At 32.6% G+C, this 27,506-nt stretch overlaps 1 protein-coding gene across 1 annotated transcript; it reads right to left on the bottom strand.

Annotated features, from left to right (window-relative positions):
• On the bottom strand, window positions 1–4,541 carry LOC134281690 (lectin BRA-3-like). The gene is made up of 4 exons (XM_062764123.1): window positions 4,322–4,541; window positions 3,544–3,620; window positions 3,205–3,295; window positions 1–293 (listed from the first exon to the last, which is right to left on the bottom strand). Exons 1-4 carry the CDS (start codon window positions 4,539–4,541, stop codon window positions 76–78), a joined length of 606 nt encoding a protein of 201 aa, XP_062620107.1. The 3' UTR covers window positions 1–75.
• Between the last annotated feature and the right edge of the window lie 22,965 nt (window positions 4,542–27,506).

The raw sequence follows: 27,506 nt of genomic DNA, 5'->3' as shown, positions 1-27,506 counted from the left end.
TTAATGTACATTGTTTTTGTCCGAGCTGCTATCAAGAATGTAAAAAAAAAAAGATCTAAAAGGAATATCAACTTTCTATTGTATTGTTTTTTCGCAGATGTAGTGATAGTTTCCGTCACAATCTTCATCAGCCCACAAGAAATCAAATTCTTTGAACAAGGTAAGACAGTCCTGATCATGGTAATTATTAGGTTGTTTCTCCCCCCAAAATGTAAAGGATAACAAATCTCCATTCTCTGTCCAGGCCCACGTGTCTTCGATCTCTCGATCTGAGCCTCCAATCCAGACTGTGTCTATGAAAAGCCAAACATATAACTTCTTTCATAGAAAATAACACATACTTATGCATCTTATAGCTATGTGCTTAATATACCCCCGCTTGAAAAGCGGGAGGGTTTATAGTATTCATTATGTCCGTCCGTCTGTTACGCTTTCGGGAACCCATCTCTTATTCGCAACTCCTCTCATACCACTGAATGAAATGTGATGAAACTTTCACATATATTAAATACAGTAAAACTCGTTTAGTACGAACACGGATATAGCGAAGTTTTTCAGGGTTCCCAGCAAAATTCTATACATATCTTTGTAAAATTTTACGGTTAAAGCGAACTCTGATATAACGAATTTACGGATAAAGCGAACTGATTTTGAGTCCCATTTAGGTTAAATATAATTGAATTTACATATTTTATAACGAACTTTCCAACATTATAAAAAAATTGAATTGATTTAATTTACTTTTAGCTTTTGTATATAAAATTCAATTCATAATAAAACCTTAGTTATCGAAGATATGTTTTATAATATTTGCTTCCCTAACATATTTCATCGTAATACCTGAAGGAAAACAAGCATATTGCGAATTCGCTATAATGGATATACGAATTCGTTATACGGATATAACGAATTACGGATATAGCGAAGTAAATTCACATGTCCCCAGGACTTCGCTATAACCGAGTTTTACTGTATTGTATTGTGCACCTCCTATTTTGCTTTTTGGCACATACTGTGAATTCACTAATTATGTTCCCCAAACGAAGTTGGGGAACATATTGTTTTTACTCTGTTTCTTATTATTATTATTTTTCTTCTCGGGAAAATTTTGTCCGTGAATGATCTTGTAAAGTACAAGTCCGATTAAGGCGAAACCTTTTTAGGGTAAGTAGGCATGTAATGTAGATTTGCGGAACGAAGGTCATTTTGCGCGCACGTGCTTGCAAGAGCGCGCACGTGCAACACGTAAAATGACCAATATACATGAAATTGCCGTAACTTTGACATTTTTTGATGTAATGCTTTGATATTAAGAATATATAGACATATGATAAATGTAGATAAGATGACATTGTCAACATGCCATTTTGTGCGCACGTGCTTGCAAGAGCGCGCACGTGCAACACGTGAAATGACCAATACAGTGGATATAGCCGTAACTTTTCTATTTTTTGATGAAATCTTTTGAAATTTATAATATAAGGATATATTAGTAGCGTAGACAAGATGACATGGTCAAGATAGCAAGATGTCACGCGCATGCACGTGCGCTTTGCTCTGATTGGCTGAAACAAAGGTCTCAATATCTTTCTTGTTTTTTGACGAAATCCTTTGAAATTTTGAACATAGCCATGCATTAGGATGTCCTACAATATGATATATAGCAATAATCATTAAAACAAGTATATGCACGTGCTCTGCAATCTGATTGGCTGAAACTTTAAATAGCTATAACTCCCTTGGTTTTCAACCAAACAGGATGGGATTTGGAACATAAATGTATATAATGGACTTCTAAAAGAAGGTATAGTCACCATGCGCATGCATACACGTGCGTGTACGTGAGCTGCAATCTGATTGGCTGAAACTTTAAACAGCTATAACTCCCTTGGTTTTCAACCAAACAGGATGGGATTTGGAACATAGATATATATGATGGACTTCTACAAGAAGGTATGCTCATGTATGCACATGCATACATGTGCGTGTACGTGCGCTGCAATCTGATAAGCTGAAACTTTAAACAGCTATAACTCCCTTGGTTTTCAACCAAACGGGTTGGGATTTAGAACATAGATAGATGTAATGGACTTCAACAAGAAAGTCTGGTCACCATGCTCATGTATGCACGTGTGTGCACGTGGTAAGAGTAAAATAAAAAATACACTTGAATATGCGTATTTTTTAATACTTTTGGATTAAATACTTTAATATTTAGTATATTAAAATATATATACATTGTGTAGACAAGATGATTTTGTCATTACGCTCATGCATTCACATGCGCACGCGTGCAATGATAAAATTTGAATGAACTTGGTATACTTCTGGTTAAACGTTGTTAAAGTCTCAAATGCATAGAGTTTGTTTTATTTAATGAAGCTTACATGGAATATGGCACCAAAAGGGAGTTGGGGAGCGTTTGGGGAACATCTGTAACGGTTCCCGTTACAATTAGCACTAGTTTTCATGGCGGTTAAATTTTCGTGCTTTTCAAGGTATGAAGAAACCCAAGAATTTATGTCCACCGCAAAATGCATTTTTAAACATATATCAATAATGGACAATTCTTAAACCACAAAATCAAATCCCCATGAAGGAAAATGTTTCTCTTAAAACACGAAAATTTGACCCCTCGGAAATTTACTCAAAATCAATAGAAACGCAACACCCTAATATTAGGGTGAAAATTATATACGGGATATAAATATGTACCAAAAAAGTTAGGCCATCTTTTACTTTGCTAAATCAGTTAATTAACGGTTGAATGATTTTCATTCCATTACTTGACGTTACTTTTAACCCTCTTAACAGAAATAAAAATTTTGCAATTTTAATTAAAATTTTAACAATATTTTTTATTTTCAAGGTTTTGTAGCTGTTAATCGGGAGATGCATTTGCAAGAAAGAAGAAGTACCACACTGGAATATTTAACCTCGAAATAGAAATAGCAGTAAAATACGCAATGCTTAAGGAATTAAGCCGTTACAAACGAACACCCACTTTAAGACTCACCATTCCGAATTGTGAACCCCCCCCCCCCCTGCATGCTTTTCATCAGTGCACCAATGTGCTTTCTTAAGAATAATTAATCGTTCCAGGTAATTGAGATATGGTTCAGATATTTTTTTCTGTGTTTTACTTTGCTAGAGCGCTAACTTGCCTATCTTTTTAAAAGATAAGCTTGTTTTTCTAAACATTACCTCCTATATTTTTGGATAGGCTCTGTAGGAAATAATTCTCTTCTTTACTTTGAATTTCCGCAAGTTTCCCTCCTAGAGCATCGCAGGATGACTGCAATTTATTTAAAATTTCATATAAAACCATATGTGTTAAAAATCAATATACATGTATATTTTTTTGAAATTCTTTTAACAGCTTGAGAATGACAAAACAGAAATGACGTTTGCTTCTCTGGCCGTTGACGTGGGGTTGTAAAATGTATAAAATATAATATCAATGTTTGTTTATTTTTGTCTGAATTTTAAAGAACCTATTCACATAAAAAATTCCAGCAATTAAGTTATGCATGTATCCTTTACCTGTGCAGTATCCCAACTTTTTCTAGCCGTGCTTATCAGATATTGTGAAGTTCCAAAACACGATCCCTGAAGTATTTCTTTAATATGAAAATAATCATATGTCACATAGGTACAATAATATTCTGATACAAGAGATAACTCTTAATCAGACAAAATGAATTTTTTAAAAAGTTTTCAAGTTAAATTGCCTTTTTTGTTCAATTTTCCCCCGAAAGCTATGCTGATATTGTTTGCAATTTACTTATCAAATGCATTGGGGCATAACCAATAAAGCAACATTTTATATAATATAATTAAAAAGAAGGAAACGTAATTCAGCAAACTCCAACTTAGTCTTAAATATCAGTTACTTTGCAGCAGAAATACATATATTGAGTATTTGGATTATACTTACTGACAGAGAAACTTTCTGAATACAAATAAATCTGACAGAGAAACTCTCTGAATACAAATAATTTGACAGAGAAACTCTCTGAATACAAATTAATCTTAAGAATGCCTTGCAAATATTTACAAATCAGGGGTTTGATTTTGCTGAAATTCAAAATATTTTTTTTATAATATCTGTAGTAAACATATTACTAAAATAAACAAATTCCGGCAGGATTACATGTAGCCTTATTTAGTCAGCATAAACTCTAATCTAATAAATTACAAGTAGTAGTAAGAATCGGAGTACGCAATAACCAGAATCAAAGTTATGAAAGAAAAAGATCGAATATTTGAATTATGATAAAAATAGTACTGACTGTTATTACAATCACTGTAAAATACGTACCTGTGCCAAGGATCGTATACTGCTTGTAACCTGACATAGAACTGAAACCACTGATGTCACCAGTGGCTGTTATACAACTTTTTGTCAGCTTGTTGTAGAAAAATGAACAGCAGCCGTACTGTGCTAAACATTTATCACCACATCTTGCCAAAGTCACTATACCTTTGTTATCAAATAAAATATTTGCTGGAGTTGGAATCATATTGTCTTTTCCTACCATTCTTACAAAGCGTGTTTCTTTTGGATCAAAATATGTTTTTCCCTTGCATAGCAATGTTCCAATTATCAAAATCCGAGATATAATATGCATTTTCCTATGTTTATGGATGGAGAGTATTTGTAAGTATAAACTGGAAATCTTCCACATCATGTGGTTTATTTCTTTTGTAACTTACATGTTCATTTTTATGGTATTTAGACATTAATTGCATTTTAATGCTGTACAAATATGCATAGAATTCCTTTATGTAATGTTGTGTACACATTTGGATGTGCTATATTTGTGCTACCATTACGACTACAATGCTGTCATTTGATTTCAAATCACGCATGTTTAATAAAGGTTTGAGTATTTTAAATAGGATTTATAGATATTCGAACTGCCTTAAATACATAGACAATTCCCAGTTTATTAAGTTCATTTTGCATGTCTCGGATTACAGTGTAAATATCATATTCTTTAATATTTCCTCCAAGCTTGATTTTAGTAACTTATTTTTTTGTCCCTTTAATTCTAAAAATATATCATAATTTACTAATTTCCCTCATAGGCATTCTTCAAGTTCAAAATACTCAAGATTGTTAAAGACCTAGTAACTTGTAGCAACACTTTTTACTTTCTACTACATCTAGCCTTGCTTTATGAAATCTCAGCACCTCTACCCTATAACACAAATACTTCAAAAAGTGATCTATGAAAAATACCTATTAAAAATACATATTTTTAAACAGAGCATATATAAGACACGGACACTGGTAATTCAAAAGGAGGGACCAGGTTCCGTGGAGTAGAAAGCGCCCCTGTCGACCCGTCGCACCTGCCTTGAATCCTACTTATTAATCAGTTAGATGGAATATTAACATCAGTGACGACCAATAAGTGTCAGTATTCGTCGTTTCCACCGCTGAATCAAACTTAAAATAAAAATAAAGGCCTAGCAAATAGCATGACATTTTCAGAAAATATACGACCCAGTGATAGGTTTTACTTGCTAACAAGGTCATTATAACTACTTAAGAATTTTCGAATTACAGTATTCCTGTCTTAGTTTAAAAAAAATCAAACAAAATGAATTTTTAAAAAAGTTTAAATGCCTATTTTCCTCTTCCTTGCCTTCAGACGTTTACTGGTTCATTCTTATGATTTAATTTAATTAAAGGTATGTAGTGGAAAACAAAAGATACATCTTGATTTTTGCTGACATGAGTTTTGTTAAGCCTTATAATATCATTCCATACAACATACAAATTTAAGGGTCTCATTGCCTGTATACATTTCCTAACAATGTGTACCTGAAATCAAAAACTCGCCAGAATTACAATACATTAATAACCTGAGAACCTAGGTAATAATAAACATGAAGAAAAACTTCGCTTGTCCTTGATGGTTCGCCAAAATAACTTTTTGCTGCTCTTGATACTTTAGATTTTTTCCGCAGTTATCTGGGTTGAAAATAAACAGTAATAAAACAAAAATTATTTTGATTGGTTAAAAAAAAAATTTTCAAACCAAGTTTTTCACCATCCGAGATTGAAGTTAGATTGGGGGTCAACAACTTTCTCCTTGCTAGGCATTAATTTTTCAGTAGATTTAGAAACAATTACTGACACAAATTATAATTTAATTCTACCTAAGGTAAAATCACTAACACCCATTGGTCGAGTCGCTGTTGTAAAAACTCTAATATTACCAAAACTGATTCACTTATTAATTCTCTTCATGCACCTAGCATTGACAAAATTTCGTCATTCAATACTTCCCTCCTAAAATATGTACCAATTTTCTGCGATAAATCGCTTAGATTGCGACTTATATAATCATATACGAGGGTTGAACCAAAAGTAATGTCACAGTGTTCATATCTTTAATATTTGGCATCATATTATCAAATATGTACCAAAAGATGCATGAAAATAAATCTAATCAAAATTGAAAATTTCGTTTAATGATATTTATTTGAACTAATTTTATAAATGTTAAACAGATAAAACATAAGGGGTGTCGCCTCGTCACAACCGCACTTCGCGTTTTAAAGTGTACATTGTTAGAATAAAAAAATGCATACACATTAAGAATACGAGGGCCGTTCAAAAATTTTGCGGACTGTGCTATTATTTACTCTTACAGACGTCATATAGTTATGAAATTTTTCAAAATAATCATCTTACAGTGGCTGCAACGTTATTGTTGACAACGTACACACACGATCACATTACACGAACGATTCTGCACGATTAACGCACGATAAAACTTGTTACAGGAATGATCCTTCATGTACACGATTCTACACGTTACACGATCTTACACGATTGCTAACGCAAACGCACGATTCTTCACGAAAAATGGTTCAAAAGAATGATTACTTTCAAAACGAAAAAAGTCTCAATACATATTTTAAGGTTCAAATAATTATTTTTAATATTTCATTGACCGAAAAAGAAAAACTGTAAAAAATAGAATTGGATGTTTCTGGAAGTACATCTATGTATGACTTATCAATTATTTTAGATTAAAAGAATTTATTTATTAACCTATGTACGACTTATCAATAATCTTAGATTAAAATTATTATTTACGTGAATCTCCAACTAAAGAAGACTGAATTTTACCCTTCAACATATAGAAGATTTACAGGTAGGCGGACAGTTAATTTTGATTGATTTGATTTCTTTATGTAAAGTAAGGGGGATAAGATTGAAAAAAGGTATTAGAATGAATTTATTCATAAGATCTATGTAAATCGATGTTTCCATTTTTATTCTGTGAAATTCAACATTTATTGTAAAATTCATTTTTTTCATTCAGAAAATACAATTTAAAATGATTGAAAGTATGCTCCGTAGAGGAGCACCAATAAAGGAAACTTTGACAATAATGTTGCGTAAAAGAACATTCGCCGACTAAATATTAGTGTAAGTATTGTAAATTGTTTATTTATTTGTAAAAATATCCAGTTTTGATGCATGCCTTTAAAAAAGATATGTTGACCATAATTAATTTTCAGTAAACATAATGAACATAAAAAAAAATCATTGATCTTAGTACGTTTATCACAAAAAGTCACGCTTTTTGCATTGATAAGAACATAACATTGTACGACTTACTATTTTAATTATTCACATCTCTAATTAGTTCATTCCGTTTTTAATTATGTAAGTCGCGCTTCATTTATTTTATTTTGGTTTAGAAAAAACAAACAATCGAAATGCATATTAATCAAAAACATTTCAATAAAAACTTACAAAACGAAATTTACACGTTTCTTAACGCATAACGATTAAAATCGCACACGATTGAGTCCGATACACGCACGATCTCGCACATTACATTAACGATCACGCACGATACACGAACGATTCTACACGATTGGTTTGTCAACAATAACGTTGCAGTCACTGTAAAGATTCCAAGAAATTTTAAGCAAATTTTTTGTATTTTAAAAAAATTCTACTAAAATTATCGGTATGTTGATATCGCTGATGGAGAGGTACGCAGCATGATAAAAAATTTGAAGCAAAGGCATATAGAATCCAAAATGTAACTCATTAATTTTCTATAAATCGCGATATTTTTCGATTATTTTCTTAAACGTATCTCTAAATTGTTCTATTATTACGCATTTCGATTTCTGACGTTATATCTAAAGTACGAACAGAAATAAACTGATTTTTCACTGATGCGATTCCGTGAAAACGACTGTGAAAATGACGTCTCCCTAATTGACGGCGCACCACACTTTTGTTAAATTATGAGTAATGCTTAAGATATAACCAACATAGAATCAAAATATGATTAATAAAACATGAAGTACACTAGTGTATTCTTGACATTCGTCCACAAATAGCAAATTGAAATTTAGACCGTTAGACCTCTGTAAAATGGTTATACGGGAGGACGGGAAGATTATCGACGAAAACTTTATACGGCCTGTAAAGAACGTTCTCGAGAGTCACCAATATCACGCCATACCTCATAAATACCTGCAGTTTTGTTTTAAACAAAAAATAGTATTCTTTACTTGTTTAATGAATATTAAGCTTGACAAGAAATATTGTTTGGATGTTGAGTATATAAGGTAACTCAAACTGTACAGGTTCTCTTGGGAAAATGTTGAGAAAATGAAAGCTCCATTATGATAACATATTTCTATGGAACGCCAACACTGCCTTATAGCATACAACTATGCATTTATTATGTCAATTTATCATTGCTTGATGTGAACATATCTTTACTTTATGTCAATTTTTTATGAGATTATGTAAAAATATCTTTACATCATGTCAATGCTGCATTACATGAAGTAAATACATCCTTTCATTATGTCAGCACTTCATAACTTGAAGTCGAAAATTCATTATGTGAAGTGATAATATGTTTACATTGTGTTAAAACTTTATTACGTGAAATGAATGTTTCTTTACATCATTTCATTTCTTTAATATAAGAGGTCAAAATTGCATTACGTCAAGTGAATTGTGTTTTATAATTAAACTTATCATTACATGAAGTCAAAAATCCATTCCTTTTTGAGAGTGTATATTTCTCTTATATCAAAGCATTATTACATGATATGGGTTTTTCTTTATTTTTATGGCGAGAGCATCATGATGTAAGGTGAACACATCTTACTAGGTAAACTTTTCTCAGTGTCAACTACTTTTAGTACCAATTCTTATACTACATTTTCGGTACATTTCTAACAGTGGGGGGGGGGGGGGGCAACCAGGCTTTCAATTAACATTTCCTATAGTGTAAGTTAGGTTGGGGAAAAAAGTGGGGGGGGGCAGCCCCCCCCCCCCCCTGCCCCCCGGATACTACGCCCTTGTGTTGATTCCAAAAGTGCATTACCTGATGTAAAAATACATTTACAATTTCTCAAAGCTGTATATTTGGTATAAAATGAATGTTGACGACCGTGTTTTTATGACTGGTAAGAGGGGGGGGGGGGGTCCTGATTGATTAGGAAGAATTACAGACACAAAATATCAGCCCCCCCTCTTTTCCCAAAGATAACTTTACAATAGAAAATGTAATGTTCATTGCAAGTACAGCCCCCACCCCCACTTTTTGTTGAATTATGGTCCACTGAGGGTAATGTAATATATCTGACAAAAAAAATTAGGACTTATCGAAGTTGGACCCCCCTCCCCGAAATAGGATTTTCGGGCTTGGAGTGGACAATTATTATTTTTTTTTTTTTGCTTCTCGAGTTGTTTTTTTTTTTTCGGGCGAATATTTTTTCTGGCTGACCCCCCCCCCCCTTCTTTCGAAAAAAGATGATACGTCACTGGAATTAGTAATTTTTTCAACCATTCCAGGGCCAGAATTTTATTATAAAAATCTACCAATCCCTCATCTAAATCAATTGAATATGTCTTAGTAAGCATGCATGGGCACATATCAGTAGCGGATTTGAGAATCTTGAACAAAAAAATTGTCCAAGCCTGAAGGGGGACGGTTTATGGTTGGAGACCAAGGGGGAAAGCGGAGAAGCTCTCAGGCTTTATAGTTTTATAAAATAGTTTTCAACTTAATTCAGCTAAACTCAATGTGAAACTAATGTTCTACAAAGTAAAACCAATAAATTTATTAATTTTATGTACATGTAGATTTTGGTCACTAGAGATGGTAGGGCGGGATTTCCCCCTCCCCCCAACCCACCAGTGCACGTGTGTTATAACGATGTGTTTACACTTAAAAAAAAGGAAAGTTCAAGACTGATAACAAAAACGTATGACAATGTTCTAAGTAAGATCAGAAGTTTAAGACTTTTATCCAAAAAACAAACAAACAAACTAACAAACAATTCAAAATACGAGTAAAAAGAAGAAAAAAATTGCTGCACGACTCATAATATTTGATTTATTTAATTATCAGATTAAAGTAAACGCCATTGAATTTCGACGTGACTTTATTCACAGTCGCAGTGTTAACGCTTTGCACGTTTCAAGATTGTCAATCCTTTGTCGCTTAAAATTTTTATTTAAAGATGCCATTCCCAAATCGCTGAGATTTCTTCTACGACAATTTTCTCTCCCACCAATTTAGTGCTTGCAGAACGCGGAAAATACGTTATGCTCATATAAAGGCCGAGGATACCCGTGTTCGCATAACGTAATAGTGAATCGACATAATGTTGTAGTGGAAGTTAATATCATAAAGAATTGACATAATGTAATGATAGGTTAACACGATGTTATTGTAGTTTAATTAAATGTCATGAACAGTAAACATAACGAAATGCAAGAATGTGTAAATGTCATAAAGTGTTGACATAATGTAAAGGAAGGTTTACACGATGCAATAGTAGTGTTGATAATATCATAAAGAATTGACACAATATAATGGAAGGTTGACACAATGCAGTAGTAGTGTGGGTTAATGTCATAAAGAGTTGACATAAATATAATGGACGGTTGACACAAGGCAATAGTAGTGTGAGTAAATGTCAAAATGAGTTGACATAATGGAACCGAAGGTTGACACAATGTAACAGAAGTGCGAGTAAATGTCATATAGAGTTGACTTTATGTATTTAGGAAAGTTCACACAATGCAATAGTAGTGTGAGTAAATGTCATAAAGAGTTGATATAATGTAATGGAAGGTTGACACAATGCAGTAGTAGTGTGGGTTAATGTCATTGAGAGTTGACATAATACAATGGAAGGTTGACACAACGCAATAGTAGTGTGAGTAAATGTCATAAAGAGTTGACATAATGTAATGGAAGGTTGACACAATAAAATAATAGTGGAAGTAAATGTCATAAAGTGTTGACATAATGAAACCGAAGGTTGACACAATGTTATAGTAGTGTGAGTAACTGTCATATGGAGTTGACATTATGTAAAGGAAAGTTCACACAATGCAATAGTAGTGTGAGTAAATGTCATAAAAAGTTGACATAATGTAAAGGAAAGTTCACACAATGCTATAGTAGTATGAGTTAATATCATGTAGAGTTGACATAATGTAATAGAAGGTTGACACAATGTAATAGTTGTGTGAGTAAATGTCATAAAGAATTGATATAATGTAATGGAAGGTTGACGCAGTGCAATTGTTGTGTTCTGCTATAAGGCAGTGACGGCGTTCCATATATTTCTTTTATAATCCCTGTGACGTCGAAGATTTTGCTGCACCGTGACTTAATGATATGTCCTGAGAAATCACTCAAAATTGATACCAATTTACAACATCTTGATATGAAATTTTGAAGACCATATAAATTAAAATTCTTTTATATTATGTGTAGCCTTATTTATTCGTCAAATATTTTTTCTGTGCAACAAGTCCGCGTTAGTTTTGAACGGCCCTCGTACATTCAGAAAAGCGTCTAATCGCCCAATATTTTAAAAGAAAAACGTTTACGACATTTTCTAGTCTTTCGTTAATAAAATAAAAAAAAAAATAAATGAATTCCTTCCTTTTGGATCATAAACATTGTTGTTTTAATCCGATGTACTGAACAAAAGAATGTAGTTATAGGAAAAACCGCTGAAATGATCTGTAATGAGTCATTCTACAAAAACATGACCAATTAAGATTTTTCTATGTCGCTTACAAATATACCGTTCTAATATCTTGACTGTAAATTTCATGATTGATTTCAACCCCAAGTCTCACCACACACACATTGTTTTGTAAATATATATACCTATATATATGCAGGTAAAGTTTCGATAAGAAAATAATGAAATGTTGGAATCAAGATAAAATTCTGATCCGTAGAAGATCTCCAAACAGATTACAATGAATGTTTAAAAAGATTTTTTATCCTTTATAAAAGAAATCAAACCTTTTCTTGCAAAGAAATGCATGGATATCTTTCATGCGAAATCATTACATGTCGCTAAAAATCGATTGACTTCCGTAACCATTTTGTTTTAAATTTCAAGAACAGAATGCAGATTTCAAAAAGAACTGAAACTTATCTGAAAGTGACTACAGAGCCTTATATCTTTGATTGTAGTAGCGAGTCGGCTATTACATTGTATAGACGATTGCATTATCGAACTAACAAAACGAATTACAGAAAAACTGTTGTCTCTCTTAAAAATTTAACTTCCGTGACGTTAATTCTGGAAAGTTTTTGCAATAAAAGTATACATATCTTATATTATTTTTGGAGCGTATTGCTTCATACTTTTGTTTAATATCCTAAAACAAGCTTTGATTTAAGCTATCGCCGAGAATTTTAACTTTTATTACAGAGGAATTTACTCCCGTAACCTTAACTTCCGTAACGATATTTTTGCCGAAATTTTAATTTGATATCAGATTCATGCGAAACTTTTGAAGTTCTATACTGAACATCAAAACAAAAAACTCGTCAAATTCAGCGTTATTTATAATATAATAAGGCTTGATCAAGCATTAACATCCGTAACGTTACCTTAAACTCATAATATTAAAATTGTTGTAAAAAACTAACGATGCCAGATTTGTGGTCACTTCGTTTTTTAAGACAATTATTTTTTCAAATTTTATATCTTTTTATCTTGAATTGGTCCATTTATCGTAGAATGACTGAATGCGTTTTTTTTTGCTTCAAAATGGGAAAATCGCCAGTTACGATAATAAAACAGAGAAAGGAATGTGAATAAGAAACTTGTTTATAGATAGTTTCTGCAATTTTTGACGGGTCACGGACCACTGAATGATCAGCAGAGGACAGGAAGACCAAACAGGGAGGTCGGTCAAAAACGTTCAATGGTGTCTGCCGTTGTCAAAAAAGAGAGATGTGTGACGGTTAGAGCGATTTAAAAAACCCATTAAGTTTGTCTTTTAGTTTTGTTCAAAGAATTTTAACAAAAGACTACATTATATATACAGTGAATGTATAATGGGTGCAAATTATTCTTTTTAAAGTAAAATATGTGAATGTGTTCGTGAATCTCAAATATTTTTAATGAAACGAAGTGGAAGCGTTTAAGTTACTGACGGTGGGACAGTCCGTCACATAACGTTATTTAGGTGCAGCGACTACATGTACCATATATGCTCTTTTGTATATAATTCAATATTTTGAAAAGTATTAATCCATTTTAATTAGAATTTTTAGGACTAATTATAATAAATATAGCTTCGATCTGGTATAATTTTGTTGATTTACGTTGACGAATAGCAAATTTATCACAGTTGTGACATTGCTTTTAGATCACCCTCGTATATTAGAAATGATTTTTCTCAAATCCACGTTTTTTTTTGTATATCATAATTCTGTAAACAAATTATGAAAGTCATATAGTTCATTATTCAATCTCTCACTTGTACATGTAATGTCGGTAAAAAATTTCATCTTATTTTTGAAATCCTACTTGGGATTACTGATGCCTTTGTGGAGTAAGTATGGATGTTGCTGTCTTGGTTGGAATCAGTTCTTCCTCATTCAAGGGGTGATAATTTAGAACTAGTGAAAATATGGTGGTACATGTACATGTACAAATGTATATTTAATAATTGGATCAGGAAAGATGAAAGTAACGTGGAAGCATCCTCAGTCAGTTTAGATTCCAGTTTCTTCAAATCATGGTTCCCAGAGGTAGGGCTGGGCAACAATTGAGGATCGAAGTTTTACATAGGAATATAAAGGGCAAATCTTTAAAAAAATTCTTCTGAAGAACAACAAAACCATAATTGGTCATATTTATATAGAAGCATCCTCAGGTAGAATAGATTCAGACTTGTACAAATTGTGACACGCAGGGATAGGATTGGACCACAATGGAATAGGAATGCATAGAAAAATATTTTAAAATCTTCCTCTCAAGAACAACAAAATTTAAATGATGACCCCGGGGTTGGGTGGGACCAAAATGAAATTTCAGACTTAGAGGAAAAAGCGACAGTAATTCAAACAAATATACAAGCAAGTATTGATACAAGTTAATTTAAATCATACCCCCACCTTTAAGGGTTAAGTCGGGACCACTTCTGCATTTAAGGTTTTTAATACTGGATTGATTCTTGGGTTTTTTTCTAGCCACAATGCTCAGGTGACCGATGATAATAATAATATTAATAATAAATCAGATTCTCTAACAGTCTGTGGAAGATTCTTACTTTTCAATTACAAAAAGAGATCAATTTCTCCACATGCGCACTACGACATACACGGTTAGCTCAGTGAATATTCATTTTCTTTCATTCTGTATGAATTTCCCAGCAATTTTGTCAGATCCCTTAGACAATTCATGAATCAAAATGGACATGCCTTTTTCTATTTTATTTCTAATATTAATTTCACAATATAATGCTTGTGTATATGGTGTTTTCAAAGAATTTTCGGACTTTTCTCGAGTTTCTGCAAATGACAACAAAATACCAACACTTAACATTATAAGAGAATACAACGAGATTCAAAACTTGTCAGAATGTGCCTCAAGGTGTTTCAAACTACCTGGTTGTACAAGCTATTTTTTTAACCGTGGATCTAGAAAATGCTTTGCAACCAGCTCTGCAAATGGACTTGTACCGTTTGATGGATTTGTGCAATTCTCTATTCAAACAAGTATGTGTTTGACTGTCCTTCTTAATGGAACACAATTTTTATTAGTCCTAATTTATACTGTTTAAAACCATGAAAGGAATTGATCATTAACTCAGAGCATGTAATCTGCTAGTAATTTTTCTAATTTATTCTATACGTTCTGATATATATCAAATTTTAGAAATTCTGTTGCTCAAAGAGCAGTTCTTTTTCTAAAGTGATCCTGTTTTTTAAGATATTCTGCAATGGAGAGTCTTTGGAAAATCGCATTATCTTCTTGTTAGGAATGAACTAGCACTCCTAGGAGCACAGGTAATGTCATATATATGCTACAATATATAGCAAGTGTTTTACTTTTAAAAACTACATTTTTGAACGAATGAGAGACGATTTAGAGACTACCGCTTATTAATTTCTGGGAAAAGATAGCAAGTCGAAGCGAAAAATGTCTGCTTGCATATTGATATCAAAAATATCGAAAGGTTGTGTATCACGAATGACATGGTTTTGCTACTGAACTTGTGACCTATCGAAGAAAAAGATTGAATCGAAGTTAAATTATTCTTCTAAGCATGTGAAAACGACTTTATAAATGAGACATTTTTCAGTGTAATCTTAATTTCAATTAGCATTGCCTACGAGGGTTGTCCCAAAATGTCGTAGACAGGGAACATAATTAATTTTCTCCATGCTACATGTAAATCAAATTCCTTATCTTGTCATAGCAAAGAGTAACATTTTATGATCATGAATTTCAAGTTTCATGACGATACTACATTTAATAAGAAAACTATGAAAAAATAAAGAAACCATGTAAGTGTACGTCGGCGCACGAACGCAAGCGTAATCTACGTTTCTAATAACGTCATGGTCCCCTTTTCTCCTTCACATGAGGCTATTTACATCCAAATGAATATTTTGTATAGTGAAAAACCACAACTGACTAAGGGAATAATGTAAATTCATTACTGTTCGTTTTCCTAAGCAGATTCATATTTTAGCCATAATTAAATTACATGTAGTTGAAAGATCACCTTACATTTTGGGCAGCAGAGAATACACCTTGTTTGACGACGTTCATGGCCCAAAACGTTCCCAAATGTCTGCGTTAAACAATCAGTACTCTACTTTACATGCAATAACTATTTTTGTTTTTATTATAGAGGAAAAACTACCTTTGAATCTCATACTATTAAAAACAATTTTTTTACTAAAATATAGTGTGCAATATCCTCTCTGGACTCTTTTCCCTCGTCTCTGATGAATATAAAACATACCAAAACAATTTATAAAGTTTCCGTGCGCCGGGTACGCATTCTACGACGTCATTTTACAACAAACTCAATTCGAACAACACTTTGAAAATAATGCCACCAGTCGTCTGTTTTAATGCTATTTATATAAAAATTTGACATATTATTTAAAAGATTTTGAATCTGGTTTCAGTGATTTAAATTTTAGTTCAATCTTTTACATAGTACCAAAGAAATAAAAACAAATGTACATGTAATAGTTATATGCGTAAATTTTTTTGAATTTTGGTCGTGCGCCGACAGACCATATCGGCCTTCATATAAATCATCCCAATATAATTAATATGAAAGATATATATCTTAGAATTCACAATTTTAAAGAACATTGAATGTATCATGTCTATGCAAAATTTGGTTAGTATTGGTTGCGTGTTGAAAAAGTTATTAACATTATTTTGGGACAACCCTCGTACAGATGTATATGTCCATATAATATTCCAGAAATATCCTGTTATGAATACTTAACTACGGTCTAAATGCGTGGTTTAAGTGCATAACTGTTTATGGTTGGTTTACCAATGAATTAAAACACAAAGACCAGAGTTCTCCATGAGCTGTTTCAATGTTTTATTACTATTCAAATTTTATGCATGGGACGCAGTAAAAATTTGCCGACACAATACGATCTGTGTTGGTCCCGAAATTTAAACATAATTTCTCTCTAACTGAATCTTTAATCAAACAATTCTACAGTTATTTAATTCTCAAAGGTAGAGGGCTTAATTAGGGCTTCGTCTTGCATAAAAATTATCTCTTACACCCTGGCATGAAGGAACAAAGACAAATAATTTGTTTTTACTTCCACTTTGTAACTGTTAATTGGTAGATGCATAAAAAAACATTGTATTAATTAAAAAAAATAAATACATGTATGTCATTTCTATAGAGCCACGACTCTAGAATTATGTTTTCACTGTAAGTCAAACATAACATAGTACCGAAATCATTGAATTGATTTAGATAAATTGTTTTGAATTTTCAATGAACTCTTAAAAGTATTTTACTATTCTGAAGTTTTCTTTTTTTGCAATTCGGTAATTCGATCAAGAAAATTGACAAGCAATCACGGCAAATTTACTATCAAACAAAAATGATAAGTAGCTCGACTGTATCCACTAGAATTTTCTGCTTTTCAGAACATGTGTTTTAACTTTAATCAATATGTACGACAAGACTTTAAAAAAAGATCTGTTCAAGTATTCTTTAAATTGTTATTATAATGAATAGCGATTCATTTGCGAATTTGGTCGCAAAGATACCGCGAAAGTTTAGTGCTTTGGGTAAACTTCTGCATGTACTATTGGCAAAATTCGTTTTTTTCCTACACAGTACCGTAAATCTGGAAATTTTTACGTCGATTTGTTTTTTTGCGAATTCGGGTCAAAATGGTGTTGATTAATTTTTACGTTTCAAAATTTTTCGAATTACCACTGCTTTGTTTACATTTTCTTATTGGTAATTTATTTTTAAGAAAATTATTTTTGCGAATGTAATGAACTCGCAAATTTGCTAAAAATTTATCTACAGCAAAAATTTCCAGATTTACAGTATATGATATGCTAATTTTCCTAAATATCAATTTGAAATATTACAATCCCATTTATGTTTAAAAGTTTTCGAAAAACAAATGCTAAAATATCTTTTTCTCTATAAGAGCCACACCTCTACCCCGAGGAAGGGGGTAGATGAGGCTATTAACGCACCATTTCTAAGCTTATCATAGCATTAGCAAGCCCACACATCTTCGAGGTTCACTTGAACGTCCTTTTAAAACTTTAAGTATGTATTATTTTTGTTTGAAAATAAATATGTTCAGATTATTTTTATGTAATAATGTATCCTTTTCAAGAGACACTGTTTGGCGCTTGGAGCAAAGCTTGTCGAGATAGAAACTCCGGAAGAAAACACATATTTGACAAACATGGCGAAGCAAGAAAACGTTGGTAAGAACAGACCTTTTAAGCAGTGTCTTTTATTTTCATTGATTTCCAAAAAAAAAAAAAAATTAGTTCTTTTGTAATTAATTTGTTCTTAAGTTTGGATTATGATTATTTTAAAAGAATTAAAAAATGTTAAATATGTACATGTATTCGATATTCAATAGTACTTTATAGCAAATATATATAAATGAAAAAAAAAATTTAAATAACTTTAAATAAACGTTAAATAGTAAATTTCATGTCGCTTTTTTACCATTCCCACTACCGCCAATGAGGATGAAACAAATGTGCACTAGATTTGTACGTATTTTCAAATTAAAAGAAGCACGAATTTTATAAAAGCAAAATAACTAAATATGTAATATACTGTAGACGTACTTTTTTCCATGGGGTCATAATTCCGCGAAATCTCCATTTCCGTTTGATCCGCTGGTTGAAAATTACGCGGATTTCTCAGACTATCTCTATTTGCCTTTTATTTATATTAAGTACTCTTGGACAAATTTCCGCGGAAAATTTGTGACCGCATATATATCGCAAATTCATACCACGTGGAAAAAAGTACTTCTACAGTAGTTGAACTACGTTTCTCGAACAGGCAGACCACGCAGAAACGCAACAAACAGTAATCTACAAATATTTGAATATTTTATCTAATTATTTTTGAAAATGAATACAGTAAGGCTAAACTCACCTTTTCCAAACATCATACATTTGATAAAATGTCTATTGATTATCTGTTAAATTTTAAAAATACCATAATGACTGTTAAAACACCCCTTCCAAGACATTCAATTAAAGCGTGCAAGACTCCCCTACACATCAATTACAGCTTAAATTCTACGATTTATCAATATAGAGATCTGAGCGAAGGAAATATTCTTTGTCATTTTTAAATGTCTGTTTTTCTTATGATTAGGTCGAATTTTCTCTAGCCTAACGAAGTGTAGAAACACTTGTACTTCCTGTCCACGGACCGTCATTAATGCATATGATACGAAAGAGCTTGTTGAAGCGTTATGTAGTGATTATTTGCATCAGCGACTTTCCATCACCTTTATTTTCAGATTTTACAGCTAAAGCAATGGAAATGCTTACTTAAAACATTTTCAAGAAGCCTTAGTATTACTGCAGGAAATAAAATGAAAATTTGTTTTTTTGAATATTGCTTCAATATTTATGATGAACAATTACAAATCCTTATAATTCCATAATATTGCCAAATGTTTTGTTAAAATTGCATTTTTTTATTGAAACGCTTCTTTTATCTCATGTTGTTAAAGTTTGTTCGCTGTGAACTTCCTCCGTCCTTTCAATTTCCCCACTGCTTTTATATTAAGTTACATTTTGCCACGTAAGAGTATGTGATTCTTATTAATGTAATGAATACAATAGAAAATTCATGATTATTTGTTACAAATATTTTTATTTGGTAACAATTATATTGTAAATATTTTTTTATGATTTGGTTGTTGTGCGTTGCAATTTCTTGAACACTTTTTTTCCATGTTATATCTATGTGCGAATGGGGTTTCATTTTCTTCTATGATATATGTCAATCAATTGAAAATTTTTTTATGTTGAAATGAATGATCTTGGTTCTTTTTTCCCGATGAAGGGACATCGACTCAAGTCACGGTCCGGATTCCGCATATTGCTTTCTCCTAACCGTATCGTGATCTAGAATATTCACGCCTTTCTATTGTGACGTCATATTCAGTCAATGACAAGTTTTGTTTCCATCGCAATTGAAATCATTAATTTACATCAGTATTCGTGTATTGCGATTGGGTATTGAAAGGTCACATCAAAGTTCATTTTCCGACTATGCTTGACTAGCATTGGTCAATATTTTAATGAACTACGAGATATTCTTTTCTCATTCAACTCCGAAAAGAATGGGAAGGGATCGTACATTTCGGCCGTGGTTAAGATCATATTTTAAAAGTCAAGGGTAAAAGTCATTAAAAAAAGACAATTTTGATACTTTATTGATGAGCTTGACCTTTGACATTGAACTAATCTTCAAGGTCAAAGGTCAAAATATCTCATGCATTCTCCCAATGTCTTTAGTTTATTTATGATTGTCTAAAAGGTCATTTCCGGTCTACATTGAGATCATCCTAAAATGTGATTTTTTCTGAGACATAGTTCATATTAGCTATTTGATATAGAAATATAATATGTCGGTCAAATAAAGCAAAATTAGGATAGGTCTAATTAAACCATGTTTAAATGCGTTTTACTTAATTTTATTAGTCGAAAATTGTTTATTTATAAAGGAAACATATTATACTTAAATAATATGTATATAAAATGTTGGAATTATAAATTAAAGTAATTCCACCCTCCTATGATGTCATAGACTGTCATTAGTTTAAAGCCATACCTAATAGAAAAATATCTCTTGGAAGAATGCCTTACAATAGGTGTAATGATAAATATTGTGTAGTTAAATAATTTTAAAAATGCATATTTTCTATATTTACTCAATTATTCAATCTTTAAAAAATGTTTACAAGGGCAATAACTCCTTCGAATTCTTAGGTCTCTTCTTTCAGGCATTTGCTTTATTGTAAAATAGTTTCCCTGATATTCACAATTCAATAGTATCTTTTAAGTAGGAAGTATTTAAAAACACTCAGCATCAGAATTATACATGTTAACCAGTTTTTACATATTTTTCATCATACTGTATACAAAAAATGTGCGATTTTTTTGTTGACATACACTTCTGTTTATATATGTTTCGCATCTCAAATAATATGGTGACCCATACATTTTTTGCAATAATTGGAAAGTTTAAAGTATATTAAATAAATGCAGTTTTTGCACTTTGAACCTATAAAATTGTAATGGTGGAATCACTTTGAATGATTTTTTCTGGACATAAATAGTGAAGCAGTCACATATTGTAAAAATAAAACAAATGTAAATCATTACAAAATGCAATCTGCATGTCCGTGAATAACTATTAAATATTTATTTTGGTATTTGATATTTTATTTCAGTTTATATTGTTTTTCCTATTGTTTGTATATATGTAAATCTAGCTTTTAGAATAAAAAGCAGATATCAGAAAAGAAGTGTCGAAGAGTCTTTCAAGATTGAATTGTCAAGCATGTGAAGTTAATGCTGGACACATATTAATAAATCTTTCTGTGATTGAATAAATACTCAGTTATCAATTGAAAAACTAATTAAAAGAAAAAGTTATTCAAGCACTCATTTACAAATTGCATAGATATTTCAAGGCCAAGATCTCTATCCTTCCCTCTTGCATCAGCACTCAAAAAAAAAAAAAGAAAATTTTTCAACAGCTCTTTAAATTATTCAAAGATTTGAGAATATGATCTGACAAATATCTGTAACAACAGACACACCTTATTCCTATCGGCCGTGTTAGTTTAGTAATTGGCTTTGGAGGTCAAAGAATTTCTAAATTTCTTCTTAGCTGTCAAGCAAAGCTAATTCCTTTAACATGCATATCGACCCTCCCTTTGCTAAATAAGCGTAAAAGTCGTTGATTTGCTAAAGCATCACCTGAGAGATTGAATATTTTACTTATAAAAAACTGTTTATGATGGGTTTTATATATAAATATGTTACCTTTATGAAAAATAAGCCATATTAATGTCAATCCAAATAATAAAAAATATACAATGTTTAATGAAGTGTCACCAATTCATAGAAAAAAAAAAAGATCGTGTCCATTCTATTTTCGAAGGAAAAAAATCAATTTTCTTTTTCATTGTAGTTGTGTTCTTTACATTCTCACTCATTAAAAATTCGGGGGGAAAGTTACAACGTATGGGCGTTCGAGGCTAGAAGAGCTTGCTAAAGCAGATAGTATGGTGTCTGCAGGGGGTCCTTTAGAGAAATCTGTAAAAAATGAAAGCATTAAAAAGCAAATAAATTCCACTTTTGATAAATTGTTACAGATAGATTAACAAACATAAAATTATCTACTAAAGATAGCCACCTGATTAAGGTATAGCAGCTTACAATAATTTGAAAAGTGTTTAACAAAACTGGTTCAACCGGAATTTGAGTGGTTTTTGGACACTAAGGCACTGGATGATTACGAGGCGATACCAGAGTAAATGACTATTTGCTATTTGATTTCTAATGGTGTGACTCCTCCTGTGGCAACCTCATAGACCACCTTTAGTGATAAAGAATTTCATATCTGGGCAAAATTGGTGCACAGTGCACCGCTAGAAATTGGTTTTTGGACAAGAAGATAATTCAATGGTCTTTTCAAGAAACCAAGACATGTGTTAATCCCACTGTTTTGGAAATAATGACAAAATATATACACTACCACCGATCCACCAAATGTTTGATTCACAAATAAGAATTAACAAGTGGTGCGTTAACAATATTGCCTAGTATATATTCTTGGAAACGGAGGTCATGTGCCACGATAAATATTGGCCAATAGAGAAGGAGATTGCATAAAAAATGCATAAAAAAGTAATATATGAAACATTGTAATTAGTAATTAGAGAGACAACACTGCGTTTAGAATCCCTCGACAGACGTGCTTTACAATGTATGCAAACTTTAAAGCGAGGAAAACTCAAATCTTTTTTTTTAGATTATTTATGAAATGAATGGAATTTTTTTTCCTTTGACCGATTTAAATGTATCAAAGAAAACATTTGGACGGAAAACGTCATCAATGCGTGCAACGTTTTCTGTTCAAATATTTTCTGTAATACAACGTATGTCGGTCAAAGGGATTAAGTATTATATTCATTTCTTATCATTTAATTATGATTTTTAATTGATAAAATGAAACTTTCTTTCACTTGACTATTACATTTACGCATCAAACAACAGTGCACACGAATACTAGTATATGAGAATGTTAACGTTGACTCAATTCAAAATGGATATAGGACTAGCAAAACACAATGTTCTCAAATATTGTCGTGTCATTACCTACCTTATCAAATATAACATTTCTTTAACACAATAAAATCTTACCTGTTGTGCAATAATATTTTGCTATATCCAAATGGGTATATTTTCCCCGGAACATTCGTAAATGTTCGTAAAGGGAAGCTACTCGAATATCAGGTCACAGAAATTTTGGATTTCACTTGCGCATCTCTTCATTTGAATTAAAACAGAATATATAAATACGTATCACAACCTGTCGCTGCTATAAAATCTAAAAGTCTGTTACCAACTATTAAAGATTAAAAGAATTCCGTCCTCATTCATGCAATGTCTTTTTACTCTATCATTCATTCCTAAGAATTAACAGATTAATGGCATTTCCCTGTTGGCTTTGGTAGCATACACATTTCTTCACTATTTAATTATTCCTTTTAAAAAGTAATCTGGAAGCGGGACATATGCATATAAGGACCGCGAAAGCAGTTTCGGATGCTTAATGCGAGCGAACTCTGGATTCCATTGACTTAAAATGTATATATCCTACTTCCACATTACTTTGTAAAAGAAAAATGAAATACTTTTACCCTATTTTCTGAATTTCAAAACTTGTCCCGCTTCTTTTCAAATTATTTCTTTTGGTTAACAAACCGGTATGCATACTAGAACGATCAATAAATGTTTTATGCTACCAAAGCGGGGAAATGTCGTTTACTTGTTTATTTTTAGGAAAGGATTACAAAAAAAACGTCTCGACATTGAGCAAGGACAACATTATTTCAAAGTTATACAGTCGGCATCTGACTATAACATATTTTGAAGCATGTGTTATGCATGGGCAGGTTCGGTTTAAAATTCATATAGGAGATACGCAAATGAAATCCAAAGTTTCTGTGACCTATTGTGGCCATACACTGGAAAAAATTGCTAACGCACCACCTAAGAAAATTAATTTTTTACTTGAAAAAACCTGTTTATGAAACATTTGATAAATCAATATGTTACGTTGACAATAATAAGGCATATTAATGTCAAACTTTATAAATCATTACAATGCTTTTAGAAATGTGAAAAATTCATAGAAAACATTTAAATCGTGTCTTTGCCAATTTTTTTAGATAAAAAAATCAATTTTTTCTTCGTATTTGTGTTATTTTTATTTTTACTAATTAAAAATTCAGAAAAAAAGTTAAAATGTATGCAGCCTTTGACGCTAGAAGAGCGTGCAAAAGCAGACAGTATGGTGTCTGCAGGGGGTTCCTTTACAGAAATCTGTAAAACATCAAAACAATAAAAAGTTAATGAATTCCACTCATGAAAAATTGTTCCAAATAGATTAACAAACATAAAAATGTTTACCATAGATTACTGCGGCATTAAGTTAGCAGCATACAATAAGTTGAAATATGTTCCAAAAAACTAGGTCAACCGGATATAAGATGGATTTGGTATGGACAGTAAGGTATTAGATGATTTCTAGGAGATATGAAAGTCGATGAGTGATAACTGGGCGACTACTCCTGTGGCAATCTCACATACTCCTTTAGTCATCAAGAATTTTATATCTGTGCAAAAATGGTGCGCAGCGCAGTACTAATTACTAGTACTTTACGGACAATGCAAGAAGGTCATTCAAGGGGTTTTAAATGATACCAAGACATTTATCAATCCCACGGTTTTGGAAATAATGGCATAACATATACACTAGTACCGATTCGGCAAATGTCCAATTCACAAATGAAAATTAACAAGTGGTGCGTTAGCAATTCTGTCTAGTGTACAATCCACAGGACCATAATTTGATCAAATTTTAATTTCCATATGAGAATTAATTGTTCTGCAGTTCAGTTTGGTTTCTCTTACTTCGTCGAGGTTGTGTCACTTCTACCGTCTCTTCTTCTGAATCTTCCCTACTTGTTGGAGGAACACACGGTTTTTCTATCGCAGCTTCTTCCAAATTTTCGGCGGTTGCGGAATGTTCTTCCTCTTGAACTTGTACGGCCTGTTCTGGTATATACTCGAGGTCAGATTCTTCCGAACTGGAACATCCATCACTCGAATTCACTTTTTCAGCTGTGTCTAAGATCTCTTTCCTTGTCACATTCTCGATCGGCCCAGATCCATCTGCAAGCTGAATGGAATACACATTATCACTAAGGTATTTCACAACTTTGTATGGAGTAGCACACCATGTATCCCGAATTTTGTTTTTTCCAAGAATGCAGTTCCTCGTAAGAACTCTTGTTCCAACTGGAATGACCGAAACACTGGTTTCTTGTTTTTCTGTTGATTCCGCTGTTCTGCAGATTTTTCTATATTTGACAATGCCAACTTTGATGCTTCCAACATCTTCCTCTTATGGTCTTGAATCCAATCATCCATAGGTACGTTTTCAATGTCATCATCTGAAGATTTGTGTAATCTAAGCATCAAATCGATGGGAAGAATTGGTTCTCGTCCGAAAAACAAGAAATGTGGAGAGTAACCGGTCGATGAATGAACAGGGGCATTGTAGGTATACACCAAGTATGGAAGATATTCAGGCCATTTCCTTTTCTTTTCTGGAGGTAATGTTCTCAGTCTGTCATGCATGGTCCTATTGAATCTTTCACATTGTCCATTCCCTTCCGGATGATAAGGCGTTGTCTGGGATTTTTCAATGTTGTAGTAACTACACAGTTCTTGAACAATGAAACTCTCAAAATTGCGTCCCTGGTCACTATGAATACGCTTAGGGATTCCAAAATTCACTAACCAGTTTTTAACAAGAATTTTTGCGACAGTATTTGCTTTCTGGTCTTTACACGGTACGGCTTGGGTAATTTTAGAGAAAATGTCTGTCATAATTAACACATTCTCACGTCCATCAGATGATTTTTGTAGAAGAGTAAAGTCAATGGCCAGAATTTCTTGAGGTTTGTACGCAATTAAATTACTCATTGTAGGCTTAATCGCTGGAATTGGAGCTTTCCCTATTAAACACCTTTCTCAAGATTTACACCATTTTTGGACATCTTTTAGCATCCTTGGCCAAAAACATCTTTTCTTCAACAAAGAATAAGTTTGCTCGACACCTTGATGACCTGCATGGTTGTAAATATTTTCCAGAACGGTCTTCTTCAGTACTTCAGGAAGTAATAGCTGTCTCTGTTCACCAGTCTCATCTGTGATCTTCCTGTACAAAACACAATTTTTAATGGAAAGTTTGTCTCTCTGATTAAGAAGTTTTCCCACATCTTTGTGCTCCTTTTTCAAGTCATCAACCGAAATTTTACGATTTTCCTCCATCCAGTAACAAATTCTACTCAACTTTGGGTCATGATCTTGAATACTGCTATGTCTGCAGGAATATACTCAGGAAGCGTTGTTATGGCACTCACTGTCCGCATTTGAAAGTCTGTAATCTCTGAACTCAACTGAGTCTGTAGACGGCTATGTAACATCTCCAATGATCACTCTGAGTGATCCTATCTAAGGAAACTTTCACTTCTTCTTCTTCCATTGAAGTAGGTCTACGGCTTAACGCATCTGCGTTGCGATTCACCTTACCAGAGCGGTATTTCACTGTAAAATCAAACTGAGCTAGCTCTCCTATCCATCTCATCGTTGTTGCGTCTACTCGTTGCTTTGGTTTGTTGATGTAACTAAGCGGGTTATTGTCAGTGTAAATGATAAACTTCGATCCAAGGAGGTAATCACGAAATTTTTCACTAACTGACCACTTGAGTGCCAGAAGTTCAAGCTTCATAGCACTGTATCTTTCCATATTCTTCTCTGATTTCCGCAGTGATCTTGATTCGTATGTTATCACAATTTTTCCATTAGGTCTCTCTTGAGATAAAACTGCTCCGAGTCCTTCAAAACTTGCGTCTATTTCCAAAATGAAATCCTGCGAAAAATCGGGAAATCCAAGAATCGGGGGTGAAACAAGTTTCTCCTTTGAGCTAATAAACGACTTAGTACACTCGTCAGTCCATAACTTTTTTAACTGCTCTGCTTTTGGTTTGGCATTCCTTGGTCTTGATAGCAATGCATGAAGAGGAGCTGCAATGCTAGCGAATCCTTGGACGAATTTCTTATAGTAACTAGCTAATCCGAGGAATGAGCGGAGTTGCTTTTCAGTAGTTGGAATAGGCCACGACTCAATAACAGCTGTTTTCTCCGGGTCTTTTTCGGAAACGACATGTCCGAGAAATTTTGTTTCTTTCTGGAAGAAATGACATTTTGCTGGTATAATTTTTAGTCCATTGGATTTTAATTTAGTAAACACTTGATCTAATCTGTTGATGTATTCTTCTACTATTCTTGAAAAT

Source organism: Saccostrea cucullata, unplaced genomic scaffold (genome assembly GCF_032062105.1).
Source record: "Saccostrea cucullata isolate Sc308-1 unplaced genomic scaffold, CSIRO_AGI_Scuc_v1 ctg286, whole genome shotgun sequence".
Taxonomy (NCBI): domain Eukaryota; kingdom Metazoa; phylum Mollusca; class Bivalvia; order Ostreida; family Ostreidae; genus Saccostrea; species Saccostrea cuccullata.
The sequence above is the reverse complement of the archived record's forward strand: the minus strand, read 5'-3'. Positions and strand labels throughout refer to the sequence as shown.